The following is a 22,325-nucleotide window of genomic DNA, read 5'->3' as shown; positions in this document are numbered from 1 at the left end:
CACATATGTACACGAATGTATTGTCCTGTCACTTGCTAACAAAGTGCCATCTATCAGTCATGTCTACAGAGGAGACATTTCAGCTGCGTTTTTCTGTCTACATATTTACTTGACCTCTGTTATGCATATATCTAATGTAATTGTGTATTGAGCTCTGAGCACTGTCCAGGATGCAGATGACCTACACTTAATACTTTGCCTGAGGGCATCCTGTGTAGACAGTCTGAGCACTGAAGCTTTTGCTCTGCTGCTGTGCCGTTCACGCTCCCTTTGTAGACAGGGCTTCACTCTCTCACTCTTATTGGTACATTTTGGATGCACTTTCTCTGCCGTTCTTATGCAACAAGTTAGCTAATAGCCTTGCCATGTGCAACACTCTGGTCATGGCTAATTAGAGGCCTGCGACAGCCACAGACACTTTTATTTGTCAAAGCATTTGATTTATTGAGGTGTTAAGAGATAACAAAAAACAATACCTCTAAAAAATACCTAACTAACCAGCACTAGCTTTTAAGTCCCTTCCTGCCGTTAGTTGGTCCAGATTCACGCAAACACACAAATAATACCATCTCCAAGATCTCAGCTAAGCCTTATTGTTGCTGCCCTTGTCTATAGTTGAATAATAGAGCAATAACATAGAACTACCAGTCTGTTTATACTGTGTGGTTACTAAAAGTTAAACCATGCCTTCCAGCCAATCTCAATGGCCTGGCCATGGTCAAAACGGCTGGAAATCAAATGAAGTTGCAGCCTTTCCTGGCGTTTCAGTTGTAATTGTAACCTACTTCAGCCAATTACAGTCACGGGTACAAACTACAAGAGAGAATGCCAAGGTCTGTAGTGTTGTGGCAAACCAGAGCAGATGTTATCTATATCCTATGATTACATTTTGTTTGAACATTAGTTCTTCAGCATTCGATCTCCAATGAATCCACTTTGCATGGTGGCAGGCAGCTAACTTAAAAGAGTACAACAAATACACTGCTGTTTGCAACTTGTGTTTCTTGATCAATTAGCTTTTTTGTGGAAAATGCAGCTTGATGCTGTGCCTTAAGCAACCCTCCCTTCTACATGACATCATGACCTGCTCCACCCAAATTCACGGTGGAGAACAAAGTGATTTTGGCTGCAACACTGTCAGTGTGGTTTTGGTGAAGGGAGAAACTTTGTACTGAACTAACCCTGAAGCGGGAGAAGTCTGAATAGGAGGCATCATAGGTCTTGTGGTGAGCTTCCACCAAGGAGGAGATGATCCGGGCCTGCTCCTCGTTCAGACGTGGCCTCATTGCCTCCCGGGCTGCCTCCTCCTCTTTCCTCTTTATTATCATGTCCTTCTTCCTCTGGACTTCCTCGTCTGTCAGGATGACTGCAATATAGACAGGCAGAGAGGATATATCAAATATCTTGCAATACAGCGATGGAAAAATTCACCAGCACACACACAATTATTTTCCTACATCATATATTGATTTCCTTATAATGATGGCTTGCAGTCATGTCAGAACAAATGTTAAAAATCTGTATTTTGGACCGATATTTTTCGACTTGTTTGAATCCATCAAAAAAGAACCAAAAGAAAGATAGGATTTAACCCAGAGGTAACTCCATTAACAGCCTACATTAAGTATCACTAAGTGCTGTAATTGATCTGGTCTCCTCACACTGTGTCTAATTTAGTGAAAGTAAACACACGCACAGGCCCGCAAGCATGATGTCATGATGTCACATAGTGCAGAGACGACACAATCTCTTCACACTATCTGCACTACCAATGTTGTTATACAGAGGGGAAAATCAAAGGTAACAATAGGTCAAAGACGGCCTTTGTGCGATATTGGTCCACATAGTTACAAAAATCTTGTCACCTGATATAAAATATTTAGATTTTTGCATGAATCCCCTTTTGTTATATAGTTCCTCGTGTTACAATTAAATTTCTGCTTGTTGTCTGCTCTCCAAGTTATTTTTAATGATTTCATTTCAATTCTAAGTAGCTAACAAGGCATGGATTTTACAGGAGGTTATGTAAAATTTTTGGGTTGCGGTTTAATAAAATCAATATTGGTCTTCATTCATTTCTTCTTTATCTGTCCACAAATTAAGGGTTATACGATGAGTTTCAAGGAAAAAAATTAAACAGGTTAATTGAAGGTATGACCAACACTGAAAGCAAGCAGTTCTTATGTTGTTCTTTAATGATACTTAAGGTGCATTCAAAACATTGGGACGAGTATTTGCTTATTCTCAGCATGTAAGGACATGGTCTGAACACTGGCTACGATAACGGAATATTGAATTCAGTTTCAAAATGAATTGCGGATTGTGGGAAACAAAGTGCTACTTGTCAGCTGTAAAACAAAGTTAGCTTTTTAAACTAGATGGAGGAGCTGTAATGTAAGCTCCAAACATTTCCATCCCAGGTTACATGAACCATACGTCCTCTTAGCCTGGCACGCAGAAAAAGCCTGCCATGTCTGCTGCCTTTTAATATAGCTGATGCAGCGGGTGTTGGATGTTGGATGTTTAAGTGCCTTTTGCCTTATTCATGCTGCAGCACTAGACTGCAGGCACAGTGGTGCAGAATGGATTATACATACTGTTAATAGTGGCTCTTTTTGGTTTGACTAGTTGAGAGGTTCCTTTGGGAATTCCTGAGTTTGCATGCCACTTCCACATGTCCTGGAGCATTACATTACTTTCCAATCTTTTATTCACACTCATTATTTATCACAGATCGCAACAGATTTACATTTCTATTGGATTTAAAACAGTGTTTCCCACACATAGACTTTACTTGGGTGGGCCACCCAGGAATATTGATAAACAGTCAAGTATGTTGCGACTGTTTTAGCATTTTTTAGCGTTTAGACATTACCACACGTGATAGCTTAAGTAGTGGACAATCTCCCCTCGCTCTTCCCCTCCCAACTACTAACAACTGTACATGCTTGACAGAAACACAGTGATACATTGAGTCTAATTTTCAGGTTGTTGAATACCAATCGCACAATGACCACAGTATGACCGTGAACACAATGCTCTCCAAGAGACAAACCATAAATGTTGTAATGTAAATGTTGTGCATTTATATTTTTGAATAACTTGGAATAGACCGCATTTGTTTAAAATCTGACCCTTGTGACCATAATAAGATGTCAGAGTTGCAATAAAACTTGCACTACTGTTGGCAAAGAAAGCTGATCTCACTCTTTTTTTCAGCATTTCCTGAACTGGCATGACAATATAGGTAAACCACTGCTTTTGTGTCAACCCCTCCTGTCGCTTTACAAATTAAATATTAGCTTAATGCAGCAAAATTAGAAAACAGAACAAGGCAGAGTTGAAATTATTGGCACCCCAGCTGTTAAAATACCGTGTGTGAATGACAGAGCAACTGTCGCCAAGCAGCGATAAGTGGCAATATTATGCACTATTATGCACTGGGGCGCCATAAGTGGGTGAATATAGCAGAAACACTGAGTTAGTTACATTAGCTCCAGTCTATTGGCTTTCTAAAATTTTCAGTTTGAACTTGCAGTGCAGACACAGTCTCTGGAGGACATCTGTCTATGGCAGCCCTCTGAGATCTAACCTACCTCTTAGTATGACTACTCAACTGTTGATGTGGAGGCACAGGAGGCTCATCATTACATTCTGTACATTATTTTGATTTAGTTCAATACGAGTAATACGCACAATTACTGTACTGTACCTGCAGTACAGTATTTTTCTTTTAAAAACACCTCTCAGCAACAGACTGAACAACCACACCTGGATGTGTGTTGCAGTGTGGCCACTGATGGTGTGAAGCAGGAAATCTGCTGTGCCTGAAGAGATTTTATTAAAATGAAAAACAAATGTTCAGTGTGTGGATGTAACATCTGTAACAAGGTGGTTTGAAAAAATCCCCTGCTATTGCATTTCTTGTTAGACTACTTTACATTTTAGCACTATGTCCCCCGTCATCGTTTGAAATGTGTTATATTATCACACTTGTAATAACACAGAAACTATGCCTGCAACACATGCGCCTCATTATGAAAGAACAAACTGAAAAAACACACCCAAACACACATATATACGCACATATATTTAACTTTAAAATGCTGTGTTCAGGTATGCGTTTGTCTCCTATATGTCTCAGAACATGATGTTACTTTAGAGCCCACAGAGAGAAGCAGGAAGAGTTTTACATCATCAGTGTTTGATGCTGCTGATGACTATAAGAACAAATGCAGGCTTCTAAGTGCACACAGGAAACTGTACAGAGTATACAGAGCTAATAACACGGAGAACAAGGAGAACTGTACTTTTATATACTCAAGAGCAAATATTAGCCACATAACCAAAAAGGATACACTACATTTGCTAAACCAGTTAATCTCACATGACTTTTCTTCTTCAGTTTATTGTAGCAACATGACTATAACACAGAATATAGAAATAAGTTAAAGTTCAAGTTAGTATTCTCCTCATCCACGTCTGTCAGTCACAGCTGGAGTAATGCACTGACCCCTGAATGCCTCGGCACATATTATCCTCTTGACTCTCTGCCACAGTGACTGATTGCCCATGAAGCGCTCAACTGTGCAGACAGACAGGGAGACGGTCAGACGGACAGACAGACAGCATGACTGCCAGACAGACCGCGACTGCCAAAGAGACACAGGCCCGGAGCCATGAGGTCACAACGCTCGCAGATTCGACGGCAAGTCTGGCGCTCTGGCAGCTAGGGAGTAACTGTCTCACTAGTCATACTTTACTGACATTAAATTTAGCTTCACTAAATGATGTTGTTTGTTTAGGTTAAAGGTATGGCAGAGACCTTGTTCATGCTGGCTGAATGCAGGGTAAAAGCTCCTCACAGTATTTTCTCTGCCATAGTAACCTCCTCAAAAATAGCTTTTGACTGGCTGAACTGATTTAACGTCTTCACCTGTTAATACAGCAACCCCCAATGGTTTACCAAATGTCATTAAAATATGTTGTCATGTGGCAAACTACAACTTTTATCCTTTACAATGGTGAGCACATATTTGGATCAAAGGAATAAGCACACCAAATAAATACATACTTTGTCAGTAACTGCTAATTAAAGAGACCAATGTGATGGCATGGATGACTCTAAATTAAATAGTGCTCAGATCATGCGCTTCATACTAAATACTGGTTGTTTTCCTGGAAGCTGTAAACAACTATATTTGAAGTGGATTTTCAGTGATTGCACCCTGGACTGCAACCACAGCAGCAGAGTTACATAACCGCATAATGTGGCAATGCAGACGACAACAACAGTTTGGCTACACAGGCTTAAAAAGGCAACTGAATGAATCTGACTGCTTAGCTAACCAAAGAATTTACTTGGCTTTCATCTCTTTTGACCCACCGTCATTAATTAGGCTTTGGCTGCACTCCAATGTCCATCCAGTCCCAAGCCAGGAGCGGACTGCCCATAACCACTCCTTGTGGTGAGGACATCCAAGTATGCAGCACGGAGCCCAATCATGAATAGGCACAGTTTGGTCAAAGTTTGGCACAGGCTGACAAAGCAGCTATTCTGAGGCCGGGACATGATTGGACCAGTCAGCCTCAAGCCAAGTTTGAGCCCTAGATGGCATCACCACGGCAGGAGTCCACCAAAAACAACAGACCATCAAAGGAACATCTTGACCACCCAACAGCGCTTGGCAGGCGCACTGCAGTTTACCAAAAAGACAGTTTGCTGTTTGGAAAGCGTGGTGGTGTGGTGCCCTGCATGGCAGAGAGGAGCAGAGAAAGAAAGACACACAGTAAGCATTTGGTCAACACCATTAATGCCAGAGACACTGACAAAGAGGGAAAGGCAGAGTCTCCCTGTTGTGGAGGCCAGAGGTTCACAGCAGGTATACTCATTAACCATCCGACCGACCAGTTAAACACAAAAGAGTCGGCTACAACTCAGATTTGGTGTGATATATGTCACGCTGGATTTGGTGTGCAGCCAATATTTTTCCACTGCTGCCCTAGGTCTGTGATGTTTCAAGAGGTAAAATCAGGTCAGCCAGGCGTGGGGGCACCCATACATGCTGAGTGTGACGCAGAACAGCTTATCAAAAGATCACAATGGAAGTGTGCAGGGTGGCAAGAAGGCATGGGGTAAAAAAGACATTAGGTGGCACTTGATTGTGTCTACTCAGCAATTTGAAAAAACATGTCTTTAATTCATGAGGGCTACAGTTGAGTTAACAATTCAGGATCTTTTCCTTCTTTTTCTTTATTTGTAATTAATTTACTAGTTGAGCTGCTGCTAAAACAAAAGTGATATACGGCAAAAAAAAGAGTGGAATGTACATTATTATAACAGTGGTGGAAAGTAACTAGGTACATTTATTTAAGCAATATACTTAAGTTAAAGTTTAAGGTTCTTCAACTTTACTGGAGTATTTTCATTTTCTGTTACTTCATACTTCTACTCCACTAAAGTATGGAGGCAAATATTGTACTTTTTATTCAATTGCTACTTTAGAGATTTAGTTCAATACAAAATATAATCGACAAATAAATAAAGATATAGTATCATAGATTAAGATACTGTAAAATTACCTTACCTTAAAACTTACTTAACTTACTATTAAACCGGAGAGGGCAAATTCCCAGCTCCCAAGCTACCCAGCAGATAAACTATATAAAGTAGTAAAGTCAGCCTTTAAAAGTTTCCAGCTCTAACATTTAAGTCATTCATGCATTAATACTATACTTATGTTATATTAATAACATAACATACGATTTATATGAACTGCCATGCAATTACTTTTGTACTTTACTTGTTACAGAGTATTTCTAAACTGTGGTATTGCTACTTTTACTGAAGTGCAAGATCCGAGTACCTCTCCCACCTCTGAATATATTAGAGCTGCATGATATGGTAAAACACTACTTTGACACATGTTGCGATTGCAATATGATTCTCAATAAAAGAGGAATGATGTTTTTTGCATCACAAAATGATGATGCTCTGACATTTGTTGGGGTCCGTACCAAACAAACATGTTGTCTTACATCTGAAGAACAAGATTTGTAGGCCAGGGCATCTCTGCTATAAAAAGGTGCTCTGTCACACATTTTACCTGATTTAAACAACTGCAGCTTGTGATTTGGCAATAGTACTTGGCCGTATTGCAATTTCGATAATATTTTGATTAATTGTGCAGCCATAATTATTAGTTTATTTGTAGGGAACAAGAAAAACATGTGTATAGCCAAAATGTATTTCCATCTACACCTCAATTTGACATATTTTTGATATATCTATAACTATAACTATAAATAGAGCATCTGGCACTTATGGTAATACAGGTGTAAAGGGCGTCAAAGAGACAGAATACAAAAGACTACGAGAGAGGATGAAGAATATGAATTAGGGAGGCAAATGGAGGGCAGCACTGCAGGAGAAGCTTTGCTAATGAAAGGCACAGAGGGCGGGAATTCATTCCTCTAAAGGCTAAAACATTTCAAACACTCTCCTGTGATTCTAATCCTGTTACAAATACACACCCGCGCAAACAGACAAACACGGCAGGCAAATACATACGCTCACACACTCACAGGCGGGGAGGTCTTTTCCTGGCATCTTTCTAACCTCTGTCAAACAAGGACAGCGGAGGGGTGTTTACTACGAACTCAGCTGGCACCGCTCGCAGAGGACACACACACACACACACACACACACACACACGAACTGAATGGCGGTGAAGCTTGGACAAAGCTGCCAGTATAAAGAAAGGATAGCATAAAGGCAGACACACACATACCAGTAGGAACAGTAAGAATCAAACTAAATCAAAATAATGTACAGAATGTAATGATGAGCCTCCTGTGCCTCCACATCAACAATTGAGTAGTCATACTAAGAGGTAGGTTAGATCTCAGAGGGCTGCCATAGACAGATGTCCTCCAGAGACTGTGTCTGCACTGCAAGTTCAAACTGAAAATTTTAGAAAGAATCAAACTGGGAAAACAATGAATGAATACAGGCTGACACCTGATCCTAACTAGTGCAATCACTCAACAACTTCTAAGAAGCCACAAGAAGCTTATTTTAAAAGTTATCCTGAGAACGATCGTGTCTTATCTTAGTAGAGTTCACTCTCTGCCAGTGCCACAAGTCATTTACTGTCATTTACTGTGATTTACTGACGGTAACGAATTATTCAGGATGCAGCAGACAGTCCTTTTCCAAGCTCGTCAGTGTCTTGTTTGTCAATGCTGTCACAAGATTAATAGTGTGACGGATTGATAAAACACTCTTAAAAATAACTGGATCGTGTTCATAAGAACAACATGTATAGTAGAAATATGCACAAAACATTCATTTGTTTTCCTCCCGTCACAAGAGCAACAGTCACAGGACCAGAAGACATGCTCCTTATGACCACCACAAACAAACACAAACAACAACATGGAAATCATCATGACCATGTCTTCGTTATCAACTCCACATGCTGGTCTGCATCTGTCTCTGGGTTTGGACAGAGAAACAAATGCTCTATGGTTGGTTGGGAGTCTTCAAGCTTTCCACAGATTAACACCCAGTGCTACATCCTCATCAATTCATTATTTGGCGCTGCATTAATATGTTTACATGACCACACAAACACAGAACAGCACAAGGCCGCACACTAACAAAGGATGTGGCGAAGATGTCACATCGACCGTGACCTGCTGAACCTGGATTAATTTATTTCAAACAGGAAAATAAACTTCAGCAGGGGCGAGGTCATGAGCAGATGCACGAGGCCACATCCACACAGACGGTGTGGGAGGACGCTTCTGGCATTTTTGTGACCGGAGGCACAAGCTGCAGTCTATACAGTCTTTGCACCAGTTATCCACACTGTTAAAAGTCCCTTGTCCACTTCATAATGATTGTGTTACAGCTGTGAATTCAGGCGTAACAATACACTGTTGTTGCTGCTTTTATTTTGAATCCTCAATTTGTTTTCAAAGTACGTATGTTGCTGGACAGAAGGAATGGTTTCAACTAATTTTTCATCATAATGAAGCCATATTATGTCAACTTCAGCACAGGCATGATTGATTGATTGATTTTCTTTGTTAATAAAACTACCAGGATATAAATGATTAGTTACATGTGCACAAGAGAGCACAAGTATGTGCGGTTATTCTGAAGCTGCCAGTGGTTGTTGCGCAAGATTTTATCAGTGTAACCAGTGGATCTGTAGTGGGTAACATTTAGACTGCAGATAAACACATACCTGCTGCCTGCAGGCAAATGTGATGGGAATTAATCAGAGCTAATAATGTGAATTATGCTTTTATGTAAAGCACTAATTGCTGGTGTATCATCCTGCTTAATTCTCAGCACCACCCATGAGTGATTCTGCCTCTGCAATTACAGTTGGCATTAATTAAAAAACAAACGGGTTTGTCATCACAGAGGATTATGTACAGGCAGAACAGAATATGAAAAAAGCTGCTGCCTTTGAGTTCTGTACAGTATGTGGAGGGGGGGAAGTCAATGCTCACGGTAGAAGCAGAGGAGTGGGGAAATACAGTGGACTTCGTCCAACCCATGAACCTGTATACAAGCTGTGAGAAACAAAGAGACCTTTTTATACTGATAAGTCTCTCTCTCTTTCTCTCTTAATCTTTTCTCAATGAAATACAGACACTTTAGTGTCATCATGTGGTTATTTGTGGTGAACCCTGCCCTGCATCATCTCTGTTTGACACAGACACACAACGTGTTTGTGAATGAAATGTGGGCCAGACCATTGTGTGTCACTTTAAAGAAAGAGAGCCATTGTTGAACAGGACTTTAACCCCCTTTGGCTTCCTTCCTTTCTTTCCTTTCTTTCATTCTCCCCTTGTCATCTAGTGCTTGTCATGGTTATGGTGATGCACTCCTTTTGGTGCTACGTCCTGCTCATGGGTTAGGTTTTCATGAAGTGTTTTTTAATGTTTATAAAAGTGGGATGCAGGACTGATGACATAACTAGTGTATAATATGATATGATTTATCCAGGCAGAATAAAGACACCCCTCAGCGTTAGGTATTATGAATCAGTTGTGACAAGGTGTCATTTTGTATTAAAATGGGATGAGATGATGTCTCATTCTCTCTTCATCGCGCGTTCGACTTGTATTACTCCCTGGTACTGTATGCATAAACAACTTGATTAGGACTGTGTCAAACAGCCTTACAAACACAGAAGACAAAGCAATATCAATCCAGTTAAGCTACATCACAACACTTTCATCAACACCTTGTAAAATGCACTGATGATAGAAAGTCCACATAGTAAAATAAAAACAGGATCAAAAACATTAGTAAAAATGTTCTATTATCTGACCCAAGCCTGAGTTTGCCATATGGTACAGCCTGCCTCATGCATATCAACTATCGCCTGCCCCTTTGTTGCAAATCAGATCAATTTACACCGTACCATTGATTCTATTGGCTGCTGCTTCTTCCTGAATGTCTTTAAATATTAGATTAAATGCGATGCAAGCAGGAAACCAGTTTACCACTTACACCAGCCAACCTGTAACTGATCTCTCTAGGCAGTTGGTGCACTGAAAAATGACTCAGCTTGCATTTATTGAGCTTTTCTGTACACAGATAAAACAATCAATGGATATTAGAAACAATTTAACAATAATGATGATAGCAAGCTGAAGAGCTTCAATAGAAAATAACAGTAAAATATAATGCCCTCCTGTAAGTGGCTTTATGTGCAACAAGCAGGGGAACATGAAGAAGCATCAAAAGCAGCAGCTCTAGACACCAAGATGAATATTACATCAAAGGGATGTCAAGAGGAGGCGGAGACGTTACATCCTGCCTTGATCACCTCAGTATCAACCTTTAGAAATCTTACCTACTGTAAGTGGAGATGTCATGATGTTAGTATGTCGTCTCAAATCATTTAATCTGGTTACAAGTCTTTAAACCTGAAGTTAGTTTAGACAAACAATCTAAAATTTTTCTATTAGGTGAGATGTGAATTTAAAAGGATTATAGATTATACTGTGTCTGTGTCTTGCAACTTGTTACTTGCCTTGCAAAAACTGTCAAAGTGAAACTGAATTGAAAATAAGTCTCATCAGTCTAGGTTCTAGCATATTCTGTGTTTGTCAGAATGCACAGCTGACAACCAATCACAATAATTCATAAATACAGTGAAGACAAGTCACAGGATATCACGACAAGCTCACATACTCGCAGCTAAACTTGTATTTTCATCTGAAGTTTTGACTCCAACAAATCAGCAGAATGCCAAAAAAGTCAACTCACACTCTTTCATCATGCCGATGTCGATGCAGCGCTTCAGACGACAGGCCTGGCAGTGACGCCGGTTGTCCTTGGTGATGGTGCAGCTCCCGTTGAATGGACAGGTGAAAGAAGCTTTACGCTTCATACTGCGCCTGTAGGATGAAATTAGTAGTGAGTCCATTACTCATTTAGAACTGTTTATTCTCTGTGCTGGTTCAAATATTCCATTGCAAAGACAGAAGGAGGTGACTTTATGCTTCAGGCTGCATGCTTAAGAGATATATGAGTAGGGATACACTGATTTATTGTCCGAACATCGGTATCAACCGAATACATGTATAAGAAAATGTTGACTTTTAAACACCTCAGTTATTCTTTTAAAGATAGGATTTCTTAGTTTCCTTTACACAAAAGGGACTCAAATAACAAACAAAAAAATCTGTATCATCCAAAACGTTCTAAACATTGGTATTGGTCCATGTGTGCACCCTGAATAGGGGTGTCAATCTTTGACACTCTCGTGATTGGATTTGATTTTGACTGTCCAGATTCGATTCAGAATGATTCTCAAATCAAAATTGGTTGAATGAAGAGAATAGGGGGCACTATTTTCAGTCTTTTGCTCCAGTTTATTGTGTGCCTAACCATTCACTGGTGTCCTTAATCAACCAAAATACAATATGAGACACAGCTGGAAATTAAGATAACAATTGGCAGCCTTTTTATTTTAAAAAGTTAACAGTATCAATTCATGAATCAATTCATTTGAAAGCATGCTTGCATGTATGTGATAACAAAATAAGGGGGTGTGCTCTGCTGTTATTAACGTTATAAGTCCAGCAGTGAGAGCAGCCTCTCTGCTGAACTGTTAGCTCCGGGGGTCCATCGCTGTACAAGACGCTGAGCAGAGGCAGGTTTTTGAGCAGAGTTATTTTCTGCACCACAGAGTTTGTTTAACATGTTGAATGCTGCAGTCTGTGTTTGTAAGCAAACGTGGCCTGCTTAATGTTCGTCTTGCAAAAGTAAATATCCAGTCATTAAATAGAACAAACGCCTGCAACCGCTGGCTTGTTTGAAGATGAACTTCAAGATAACTGTAGCGTGTGCTAGACTAACTTGTCCAGGTGCTTCACCACCCTCACAGGTTAGTTCCGCCTTTTTCATGCCGTCAACATCACGCGACAAATTAACATTCAGAAAATTGATATGTGACATTCATGAATATATCCTGAATCATGGGAGATAAGAATCGCGATTCTTATGTGAACTGTTTGGTTTTTTTTGCCAACCCCTAATCCTAAATAATAAGTAATGAAATAACTGTTATGAATGATAATCCAACTTAATCTAAGAAGGACTTTTTAATACATGTCCAGGTTCAATGTAAGCATCACCATTTCAGAACAATTAACTAAAAACTATTCAAATATAAGCAGCCAACTGAAACACTTCTTTGGGTGAATATTTTATATTTAGGAACAAGCAGAAGAGCCTCAGTAATGCACTCCCCAATTTACATATATTGTATCTATTTTACACAAAACCTTTAGCTTGTAAAGCTGCCTTGACTCATATTAAAAATCAATGCTTGATTGAAGGGATGGTGTCTTTAATATGCTCCCTTCGGCTGCTGAGACTTAAATTAATAATAATACTTCATTATTTTTGAATCCTTCATAAATTTCAAGAAAAGTATGTGTGCATTGTGTGTGTCCCTTTGTGTGTGAATGTGTGCATGAGTGAGAGCGAGAGTGAGCAAGAAAAGGGGAAACGAGGCAAAGATGGAGAAGGATTATGGACTCGACTAAATAATGCATATTGTTCTAAAAACACTGCATGAATGTTCACTCAGGCTGACAGAAACACACGTACTGTACCGTAACATTGAACACACTGTGTACTGGTATCAAGCAGTCACGCATACTCCTCTTTAAATGTTTATTTGCTGCTGGATAATGGCAACATGTTGCAGAGGAGCAGCCAGAATAACCAGCCAATGACATAACTTGATATTGCTGACATTCGACAAAAACATTTATCTCATAAATAAATAAATTATTTAGGATACCAAAATAATTGGTGCCCGTTTGTTTAATATATTATGCATTATTGATATAAATTTATGTGAAACTGAAAAGACGGACACAAAGTATCTGCAGCGTTTCTATTAGACAAGTTAAAGAGGAAAAAAAAAGAAAAGAAAAAATTAGGAAAAATAGATTGACTGTAACTGAACAGAACTAATGACAGTCTTGAAATTTTAAAAGTAGTTTAGACAAACAATCTAAAATTTTTCTATTAGGTGAGATGTGAATTTAAAAGGATTATAGATTATACTGTGTCTGTGTCTTGCAACTTGTTACTTGCCTTGCAAAAACTGTCAAAGTGAAACTGAATTGAAAATAAGTCTCATCAGTCTAGGTTCTAGCATATTCTGTGTTTGTCAGAATGCACAGCTGACAACCAATCACAATAATACAGAAAAATCCTGTTTAAAGTATATAATGAATAGAATACATACTGTGAACACCTCCTCCACATGGGAAGGCTGCTAATAACACCTCACACTTGAAATGCACAAACTCACACACTTCATATAACCCCGTCAGCAGACACACTTAAAAACTCCAAAGAACGCACAAACCAAAAAAATAGACGTGTACACAACTCAGGGTCAACACCCACCTGAAGAATCCCTTGCAGCCTTCGCACGTCATGGCGTTAAAATGGAAGCCAGTGGCCTTGTCGCCGCACACGCCGCAAATCCGCGGGGCATTGCGGTCAAACTCCTCCGGTCCGACCACCGACGTCGTCACCGTCATGGGCTCCATCACTGTCGAGAACAACAAAAAACAGAAGAGAGTTGAGAGCTTGTTTCACACTGCTGGCCCACTCCTTGTTTTTTAATGACACGCAAACATAAAAAGATGGACTGACACAGGCTGTCCCTGTGTGCGTCTATGAATTTGAACAACCTCGGACAAAGCTTACAAATCAGTTCTTGTCCACTGCTCGGGTGCTGTGTGGGAGTGCTTGAGTGTGTGCTTGATGGGAGGGGTGTGTTTTCCTCTTCTTATACAAACAGGTGTTGGGCTATTAGCATATTTAGCAAAAGGCATTGACAGCCACATTCTGCATCTCGCGGCTATTGGCTGAGTGACTCAGCAGACACAGGGTCATACCACCCCCACCCCCCCCACACACACACACACACACACACACATATTCAGAATATTAAAAATCATGAAATTACAATGTTAATTGGAAAGAGAATTAATGACAGAAAGGGGGCTATTTGCCAAAGGTGAAGAAATGATTGATACATTTAATACTGCCAAGATGAAATATTCTCTACAGTGCTCATTTTTCCATACACACTCACACCATCTGGTCATCCCCTATGAAATAAACAGCAGTAGAGTAACACACACCGGCCGACTGTGAGCTAATCCATATCAATGTGTACAGAAAGATCCTCTGTCTGAAGTCTGATTGAAGAGGTGAGGACACTTTGAGGAAGTCAAAAAGGAAAGGAGAGAAATTGTGGAGGATGAAAGAAACGGTGTATAGTTAAGTTTGATGAGTGGGTGTTGGCCCATCATACGGTCACACAGGACTGAAAAATGCTGACTGTCTGGGTCTGAAATTATATCTTAGCGTATATGCTGATGTGAGCACTGTTGTCATGACATAAATTTCTAACTTTGTTTAATACCTTGAAAAATATAGATATTCGATACCATTTTGGATACAATGGGGAAATACTGACAACATTAAAGGCATAACATTTTTGATTTTTATCAAAGGGTAAATATACAGTGACAAAGCTATACTATGACAATGAGATACATTTTTTTTGGCTAGTAGCAGAGAACAGCAAAAAGACTGCAGTAAACATTAAATTATCACATTTTTAGAAACCTTTGTTTTCTTCTTTTAAGATTTGGCGTGTGTCAACTTGCTGTTGGTGAGAAGAAAGAGTGAGAAAGTACAGCTGGTACTGGTGTACTGATACTATATAAAATGAGTATTGAAAACATCTCAAAAATTGAGTAACGATATGTATCAATATTTTTGACAATACTAGATGTTAGCTTATAAGTATGTTTCAGCTGAACTGACCAAACTGCATAGAGCCTTTGCAAGAAAAGACATCAGGCTAAAAGAAGACACACAAAACATGTTAATCAAGTAGTTTTAGTGGCCTGAAGTTAGTTTCAGGAAACTTTTGACAAATTACCCATTTTGTCATTTAAAGTAACAAAATGTGACTTTCTGAAACAGATATATGTTGAGTCTCATCCCCAGATCATCCAATACTGAAACTTTGGGTTGGCAGCTCGGGTTGGACACCAATCCAAAGCAGCCGTATTTGACAACCTGGGGCTAAGACTCAACAATCAACAATCTTTTTCCAGGAAGTTACATTTTGTTGCTTCAAAAGCTGGAGGATGAAAGGTGTGGGGGTCGATTTATTCATTCATTCATTTAAGAACTGGATTCAATTCAATTGGATAGATGATAGTGAAGATACAGACAGGAAACAAGAGGAAAGAGCCCAGGCTCATATGGTACACCCTTCTCAAATCATTAAGCTACCAGCCGACCCCCACACCCCTTATTATGTCATTTCATATTAATTTTGACTGAACAAGGCTAATGAGAGAACATAAGACAAAGGCGATGTGATGGAGTGACTAACTGTATGCTTGAAACTGTTTAATATTGTACAACTAAATTCAGGTCTGTGTCTCTCCCCTTAATATTAATTTAAAGATGCAATAAATTGGCTTATTTACAGCCCTAATATGATGTTATTTCAGTTTTTGTTGCAGGAGAAGAAAACATGAGGGGGAGTAAAGCTGGTTGTTTTGATCAGAGGGAAAGTAAAATGGCTTATTTACAGCCCTAATATGATGCTATTTCAGTTGCTGTTGCAGGAGAAGAAAACATGAGAAGGGAAGTAAAGCTGATTGTTTTGATTGGAGGGGCAAAACAATTGCTTAAACTTAAGAGACAGCTTTATTTGTTTGTTTTTTTTATTCACACCAACTATTACAGAATGGAGTTAGTTAAAAATTCACAAGAAATGTCCACAATGTGACGGTTTTCCTAGAAGTTAACGTGTTCATTTTCACTATGTCTTTAAGGGCTTAAATTCAGACTTAACGCTCTGAATGTCAATGTGCTGAATGGAAATTTGTTTGAATGTAATACAAGACTCCAAATGTAACGAAGAGATGGAAATGTTCAACATAGAAACACATGGTTAGAAGGTTTATGGTGTTGTTACTGTGTGTACAGAAAATGACATCTGCGCAGACGCTATGGAGAAATCCTGTATGTAAGAGAGGGAAAGGTCATGTAAGGGGAAGACAACAAAATGAGGACAAAGAGAGGAGGGGGTACATGCAGTGAACTCAGGCTCAGCGGGGGGGAAACCATCACGTGGCTGCAGAATATAGCCTGTGGGGAGTTGACGTGCAAAAAAGAAGGACTCAGATAATGTCAATCGAGGACAAAGAGATGGGAGGAATTGGTGTGGAGGAGCTGTGTTTGGTGAGAGAGAAGTAATGAAAGAAGGGAGGCAGGTGAGAGCACAAGCGGAGGATGGAGACAAACGTAGTCTGACTCCATTAGCTCTCATTACATCTGGGCTAGATGAAGCTACGGCACCGCTCCCCAGGAAAACACACATGTGCATGAGAAAGGAGTTACTGGCTGTGTAGCATCAATACAATACAATAATGCATCCACACCGTGAAGCAACACACACATTTCAATACAGCTGGCCTATCACTTTAACGCATGTTGTTCATTTATGCTTGTGTGTGTGTGTGTGTGTGTGTGTGTGTGTGTGTGTGTGTGTGTGTGTGTGTGTGTGTGTGTGTGTGTGTGTGTGTGTGTATGTGTGTGTGTGTGTGGTTTACATTAGAGTACAGAGGGGTTTCTCATTCACAAACATATGATGGTGATTTCAGGTTTCAGTGTGTGTAGGGGTGGATGTGTGGGAGAGGAGTGCGTGACAGGACAGACAAACAACACACTCGCCATTAGTCATCCTGTCACAAAAACAGCTTTTTTCCCTAATGCAGGAAGCAGCAGGTGAATAATGAAAAAGATGGAGGGACGGCGTGTCAAACGTATCTACAAAAACACCAAAACAAGCTGCACTTTCATTAGTGCTGCTGATTAACAGCAGTGTGAACAGGCTCCAGGTCCGTCATTAACAACTCTGCTGTTATTTCACCTTTAATCACTTCTCTGTCACTCTTTTTTCCCCTTTATGTGTTTTCTCTCACTCATTTCTCATTTGTAACACTGCTTAATAATTAGCGCTTTTATTAATTTATAGTCGGCATGATTAGTTGGTAGAGAAAAGAGAACCAGTCTGACAGGTAATTCTATCTCTACTCCTTCCTCTCTGCCCCCACCGCTTTAACAATTTTTGTTGTGCTTTCAAATGCATACACTTTTTCTATGTGTTGAGGGCTGCAATCAACGATCATTTTCATTGAGCATTAATCTGTTAATTATTTTCTTGATTTATCAACTAGATGTTTGTGCTACAAAATGTCAGTTTCCCAAGGCCAAGGATGATGTACTGAAATGTCTTGTTTTATCCCAAACCCAAAAAATATTCAGTTTACTGTAATAAAAGAGGAAAGAAAACCACAAAAGTTACATTTAAAAAGCTGAATTTTGACTGTTTTTCCTTAAAGATGACCCCAACGATTAATCAATTATCAAATTACTTGGTGATTAAAATAACAGTTGAAAACTAATCGATTAACCAATTAATTCTCTCTCTACATATAACTCCATATCTGTCAATCTACCTCTACCTACTTTAAGTGAACAAAACAATTAAGATCTTCAATCAAAATTATCATGGTAAATGATTTATTTATTGCATAATTTGATTTTTTCAACACTCCTTATTTGACAATAATAGTGCATAACTGTCAGCCCTCGATAAGTGTTAAAACCAGATGCCTTGTGCCGATTTGGGCATGTTTTAATGGATTGGTATCACCTTAAATCCAATCCTGTCATGGTTTGGGTTTTTGGATAAGTTGTTTCCTGATTTATTTTAGTATCCGCGTGTCTTGTGACTTTGTGACTGTCTTTGTACTTTCCCCACCCTTTTTCTGTGTACACCTGTGTTTCATTTGTTCAATAGCCCTTGTATTTAAGTTTGCCCTTTCCCTCTCTCTTTCTCAGTTTTGTTCCTGTGTCTCTCGTCTGTTCCCTGGTCCAGTCTTCTCCTCGTGATTTCCCTGACTGTGTCCTCGTGTTGTCCTGGTTGGTACAAGTTTTTGCTTTCAGATTACTCCTGTTTCATTGCCAGCCTTTCTTGCCTGCCTTTTCTTACTTGCATTTTGCATTTACGGACCACAGCTTCTCTTCAATAGAGTTGGCTTTTTGTTTTTAAACCTGCCTGTCTCCGTTGTGTCCACAATTGGGTCCTCATTGTTGTTTGCCAAACCTTTCCTGAGCTTTTCATCACTATACTTGTTTGCTGTTTTTGTCCACAACAGCCTACCAGTTTTGCAGCACTGCATTTCTTTATGGCAGAAGTGCTCTACAATGTGAGCATTTTGCTTCTTATCCAAATAAAAATTAGATGTCATGAATGTGAACAATGACTTGGGTGCAGCAGTGAGTGACGAGTTCTGACACAAAACTCAGATGCTAACAGGTCTGTTAATCTGTACCCTCTCATTCTTATTTGCAAAGATTAGTGTACAAAACATCCAGCCTCTAATTTTTAGCCGTCAATAGCTGTAGCTGGTTAAAATGACAAACACCAGCAGCTCCGCTATTGGTAATTAATGTGAACTCAATGAGGTACTTGATGACAAGCACAAATAAAACTTTGCTGTTGTTTGGTTAAAGTGATCTCTGCTAGCCAGAGTCTGAACTCAACTAAAGATTGTTTACTCAGTAACACCACTGTACAACCAGAGTGGACTGAGTATTTCCATTACATTACATCGTGTTACATCAGTTTCAGGAGTCACATTCACCCAGTTAATCTTTCTTTCCTCTCACATCGATACTTTAAGTTCATAAATACTTAATAGTTTTGAACCATGATCTTCAATATTTGGATTAAGTAGTGACAGATTAAGTGGCAATATCTGTTATGTCATGTTCAGTGTGTCGGTTACATCTTTAATTAACATTTACTTTAAGTGAATACAACAGTGGATCAGACTCTTTATCAGAGTTACAGCCATATTAGGACTCGGATTGAGTTTCGAGCCAGAAATACTTAATCGGGACATCCCTAGTTTAAACTGATTCAATCCCACTAAACCAGGTCGTGTTGTTTATTTTTGTTAATGTATTCAATTTCCATGCTTATTTTGATGCTCAGGCACCAGTTAATATGACATCCACGCCAACAAAACAAATTGGAAGTGAACTGGGAGGAACAAGAGAGGCAATGTTGCTGGACAAAACAGAACTCAGCTATGTATAATGGATTCTTCACGGATCCATTTTCATTCAGTGTGTGTGTGTGTGTGTGTGTGTGTGTGTGTGTGTGTGTGTGTGTGTGTGTCTAAGGTCAGAGCATCTCTGTGTATGAGGAGGAAAAGCAGATACACACTCATTCACACCCTTTTCCCCTCTAGGCACACTTAAAAGCACCATTAGTAAGAGCTGACACTAATTCATAATAACTATATTGCTCTTATTCATGAACACATACTGTGAAGCCTCCAGTTTCATTATGTTGTTAATGCAGGAAGGCAGAAGTTATATTGTTGTGAAAATTTAATTATCACTGTAAGCCTTTAGCCATGCAGTATTACACACTTCCCATTTTACTTATTTACATTTTTTTATTTAGATCTACACACAAATCTGTACTTTTGAGATGATTATTTCAAAGGCATCTTTATTTGGATATCAAGCAGTTACACACACACACACACACACACATATATATATATATATATATATATATATATATATATATATATATATATATATATATATATATATATATATATATAACAAAAGAAATGTGATATCATGACAGATATATATTCTACAAAACTACCCAAACCACTATTAGGTCATATAAATGTGTAATTTAAGAGTCAAGGTGTGTGCAACTTTTCTTGGTCCGACATCACAGCAGAGTACCTCCATATAGTAGCTTCCTGTCTCTCCAAAGAAGAGCTGATTTAGGTTCATAGTTAGCCATCTGACTGCCCAAGGATGGCTTGTTTACAATGTACAATTGGATCTGTGTTGTTTTGTAAAGCCAGCCCTACCACTGTTCAACCCGTATCCCCCGTTCACAGCCTTGTGACTCCCATCACTTACTGCACCCGCAGGCCTTGCTGGTGTTGACACACAACAACAAAATCCAATGCTACATCAATACTGTTGCCAAAGACTGAAAACTGAAAATTGACTTCTGCAAACTTTTAGACTTTCACCAACTTTGGCTAAATACAGTCCACAAGATGAATTCCCACTTCAGAGTCATGTCCTGAGGATGTGCATGTGCAGACTGGTGAGTTAGGAGAACAGAAAAGGCAAAAGGCAAAATCTGGATCTCAATTGTGGAATCAAATGTAAAAGCATCAAAAAGTTTGTTTTTTTTGTGACAAAACTAGTCCAGGAGCATTGAGGTTGTATTCTTTATAAACCACTGCACTGAAACAGTATTGACTTTTTAGCTATGAAACGCTGGTACAGTCAAATATCTGGTCATCGCACCCTTGCCTGTCATCCCATCTTAAATATCTGTGTCAATCCTCTTCTATTCTCCTTTCCTTTTCCAATAGTGTCCCTCTCCACCCTCACCTGTAAAGACATTTGTTCATGTTGCTTAGGAAAGCTAAGCAGAGTCGGCTACAAGTGACATCTAATGTCAACAGATGAAACATTTAGTGAGAGGGGTCATCAGGCCGGATTACAGCTGAGCCACTTAGTCTGTTTTTACTAATGCTGATGACATTTTCCTCTCCAGAGAAGGGAGCGGTGCATGTGACTGCCATCTCAGAGTTAAAATACATAAACCCCCACACAGCATGTAAACACTTAGTCCCATGAGGCAAAACATTAAGACTTTGTCACCATTCAGTGTGAAACACTCACTGAAGGAGAGAAGGAGAAGAGCTTCTCTTTCAGCACAGTTGCAAGAAGCATTCAATTCAGAAAATGCATCAGAAAACAGCCAAGTCTGTTTAAAAGCAGCACACTCAAACATAATAACAGCCATTACAACAGGACCAGCCTGTACAAGCCAATACAATGCTGTGCTGAAAGCTCCTGGAGAGGTACTTGTTGCCCAAACGAAAAACATGTTTTTAGTTATTTTGGCTTCTTTAGTGAATTGTGGGATGCATCATTGCAAACACATAAACAAGGACGTCTACATGTTCCAACTGCACATTAATGACAACAATATACTTACACAAAAGATGTCATTTAAAATACAAGTGTTAAGTAAAATAATGCTGCTTCATGCTGTTTGAGAGGCTTTTCAGCAGTTAAGAGGAAAGAAACACCAAATCCCTACCATGAGTGCATGAAAAAGTTTAAATTTAAAGATATGCAAATGTTTAAATCCCTACCTGTGCACTCCGAAGCAAGAAATATACATCAGTAATTATACCAATGATTGTCATATTGATGCCCAATAAACAGTCCTTACTGAGTTGGTAAGTGCTCTATCAACATAGAGAAAGCCACCTAAGCCAGTGTAGAAGCTGTTGTACCTCTTTCAACACTTCCATGTAGCCCTCTTGTGCCTTTCTGTCTGCTTTTCTCTACTCTCCAGCCTCTTCTGTGCCCCTTGGAGGCCAGTCAAACTGCTGAGCTGCGTTTGTCGTCATGGTTCCCTCCGATCATAAATCTGATGTTCCAGTTTGCAAAACCTATACAGCCCATGAGTTGCTAAAACAACAAGACTACCTGAGTGAGGAGGAGGGCAGAGGAACATGCCCAATATATAAGGATTAGTATGTACTGTATGCATTATGCTATGAAACTCAAGGAGGCTTGGACTACCAGGCTGTGAGCT

General features: G+C 39.4%; 1 protein-coding gene across 1 annotated transcript in view; it reads right to left on the bottom strand.

Annotated features, from left to right (window-relative positions):
* Positions 1-22,325, bottom strand: part of LOC140999762 (vitamin D3 receptor A) — a 41,641-nt gene that overhangs the window by 10,404 nt on the left and 8,912 nt on the right. Inside the window, exons 2-4 of the mRNA XM_073470288.1 lie at positions 13,961-14,108; positions 11,297-11,427; positions 1,182-1,366 (exon numbers count right to left, since the gene is read on the bottom strand). Of these exons, the coding sequence (XP_073326389.1) occupies positions 1,182-1,366; positions 11,297-11,427; positions 13,961-14,106 (462 nt within the window). The 5' untranslated portion in view covers positions 14,107-14,108. The remainder of the gene's footprint in view (positions 1-1,181; positions 1,367-11,296; positions 11,428-13,960; positions 14,109-22,325) is intronic.

This window comes from Pagrus major, chromosome 7 (genome assembly GCF_040436345.1).
Source record: "Pagrus major chromosome 7, Pma_NU_1.0".
Lineage (NCBI taxonomy): Eukaryota > Metazoa > Chordata > Actinopteri > Spariformes > Sparidae > Pagrus > Pagrus major.
This window is presented reverse-complemented; position numbering and strand designations above follow the sequence as displayed.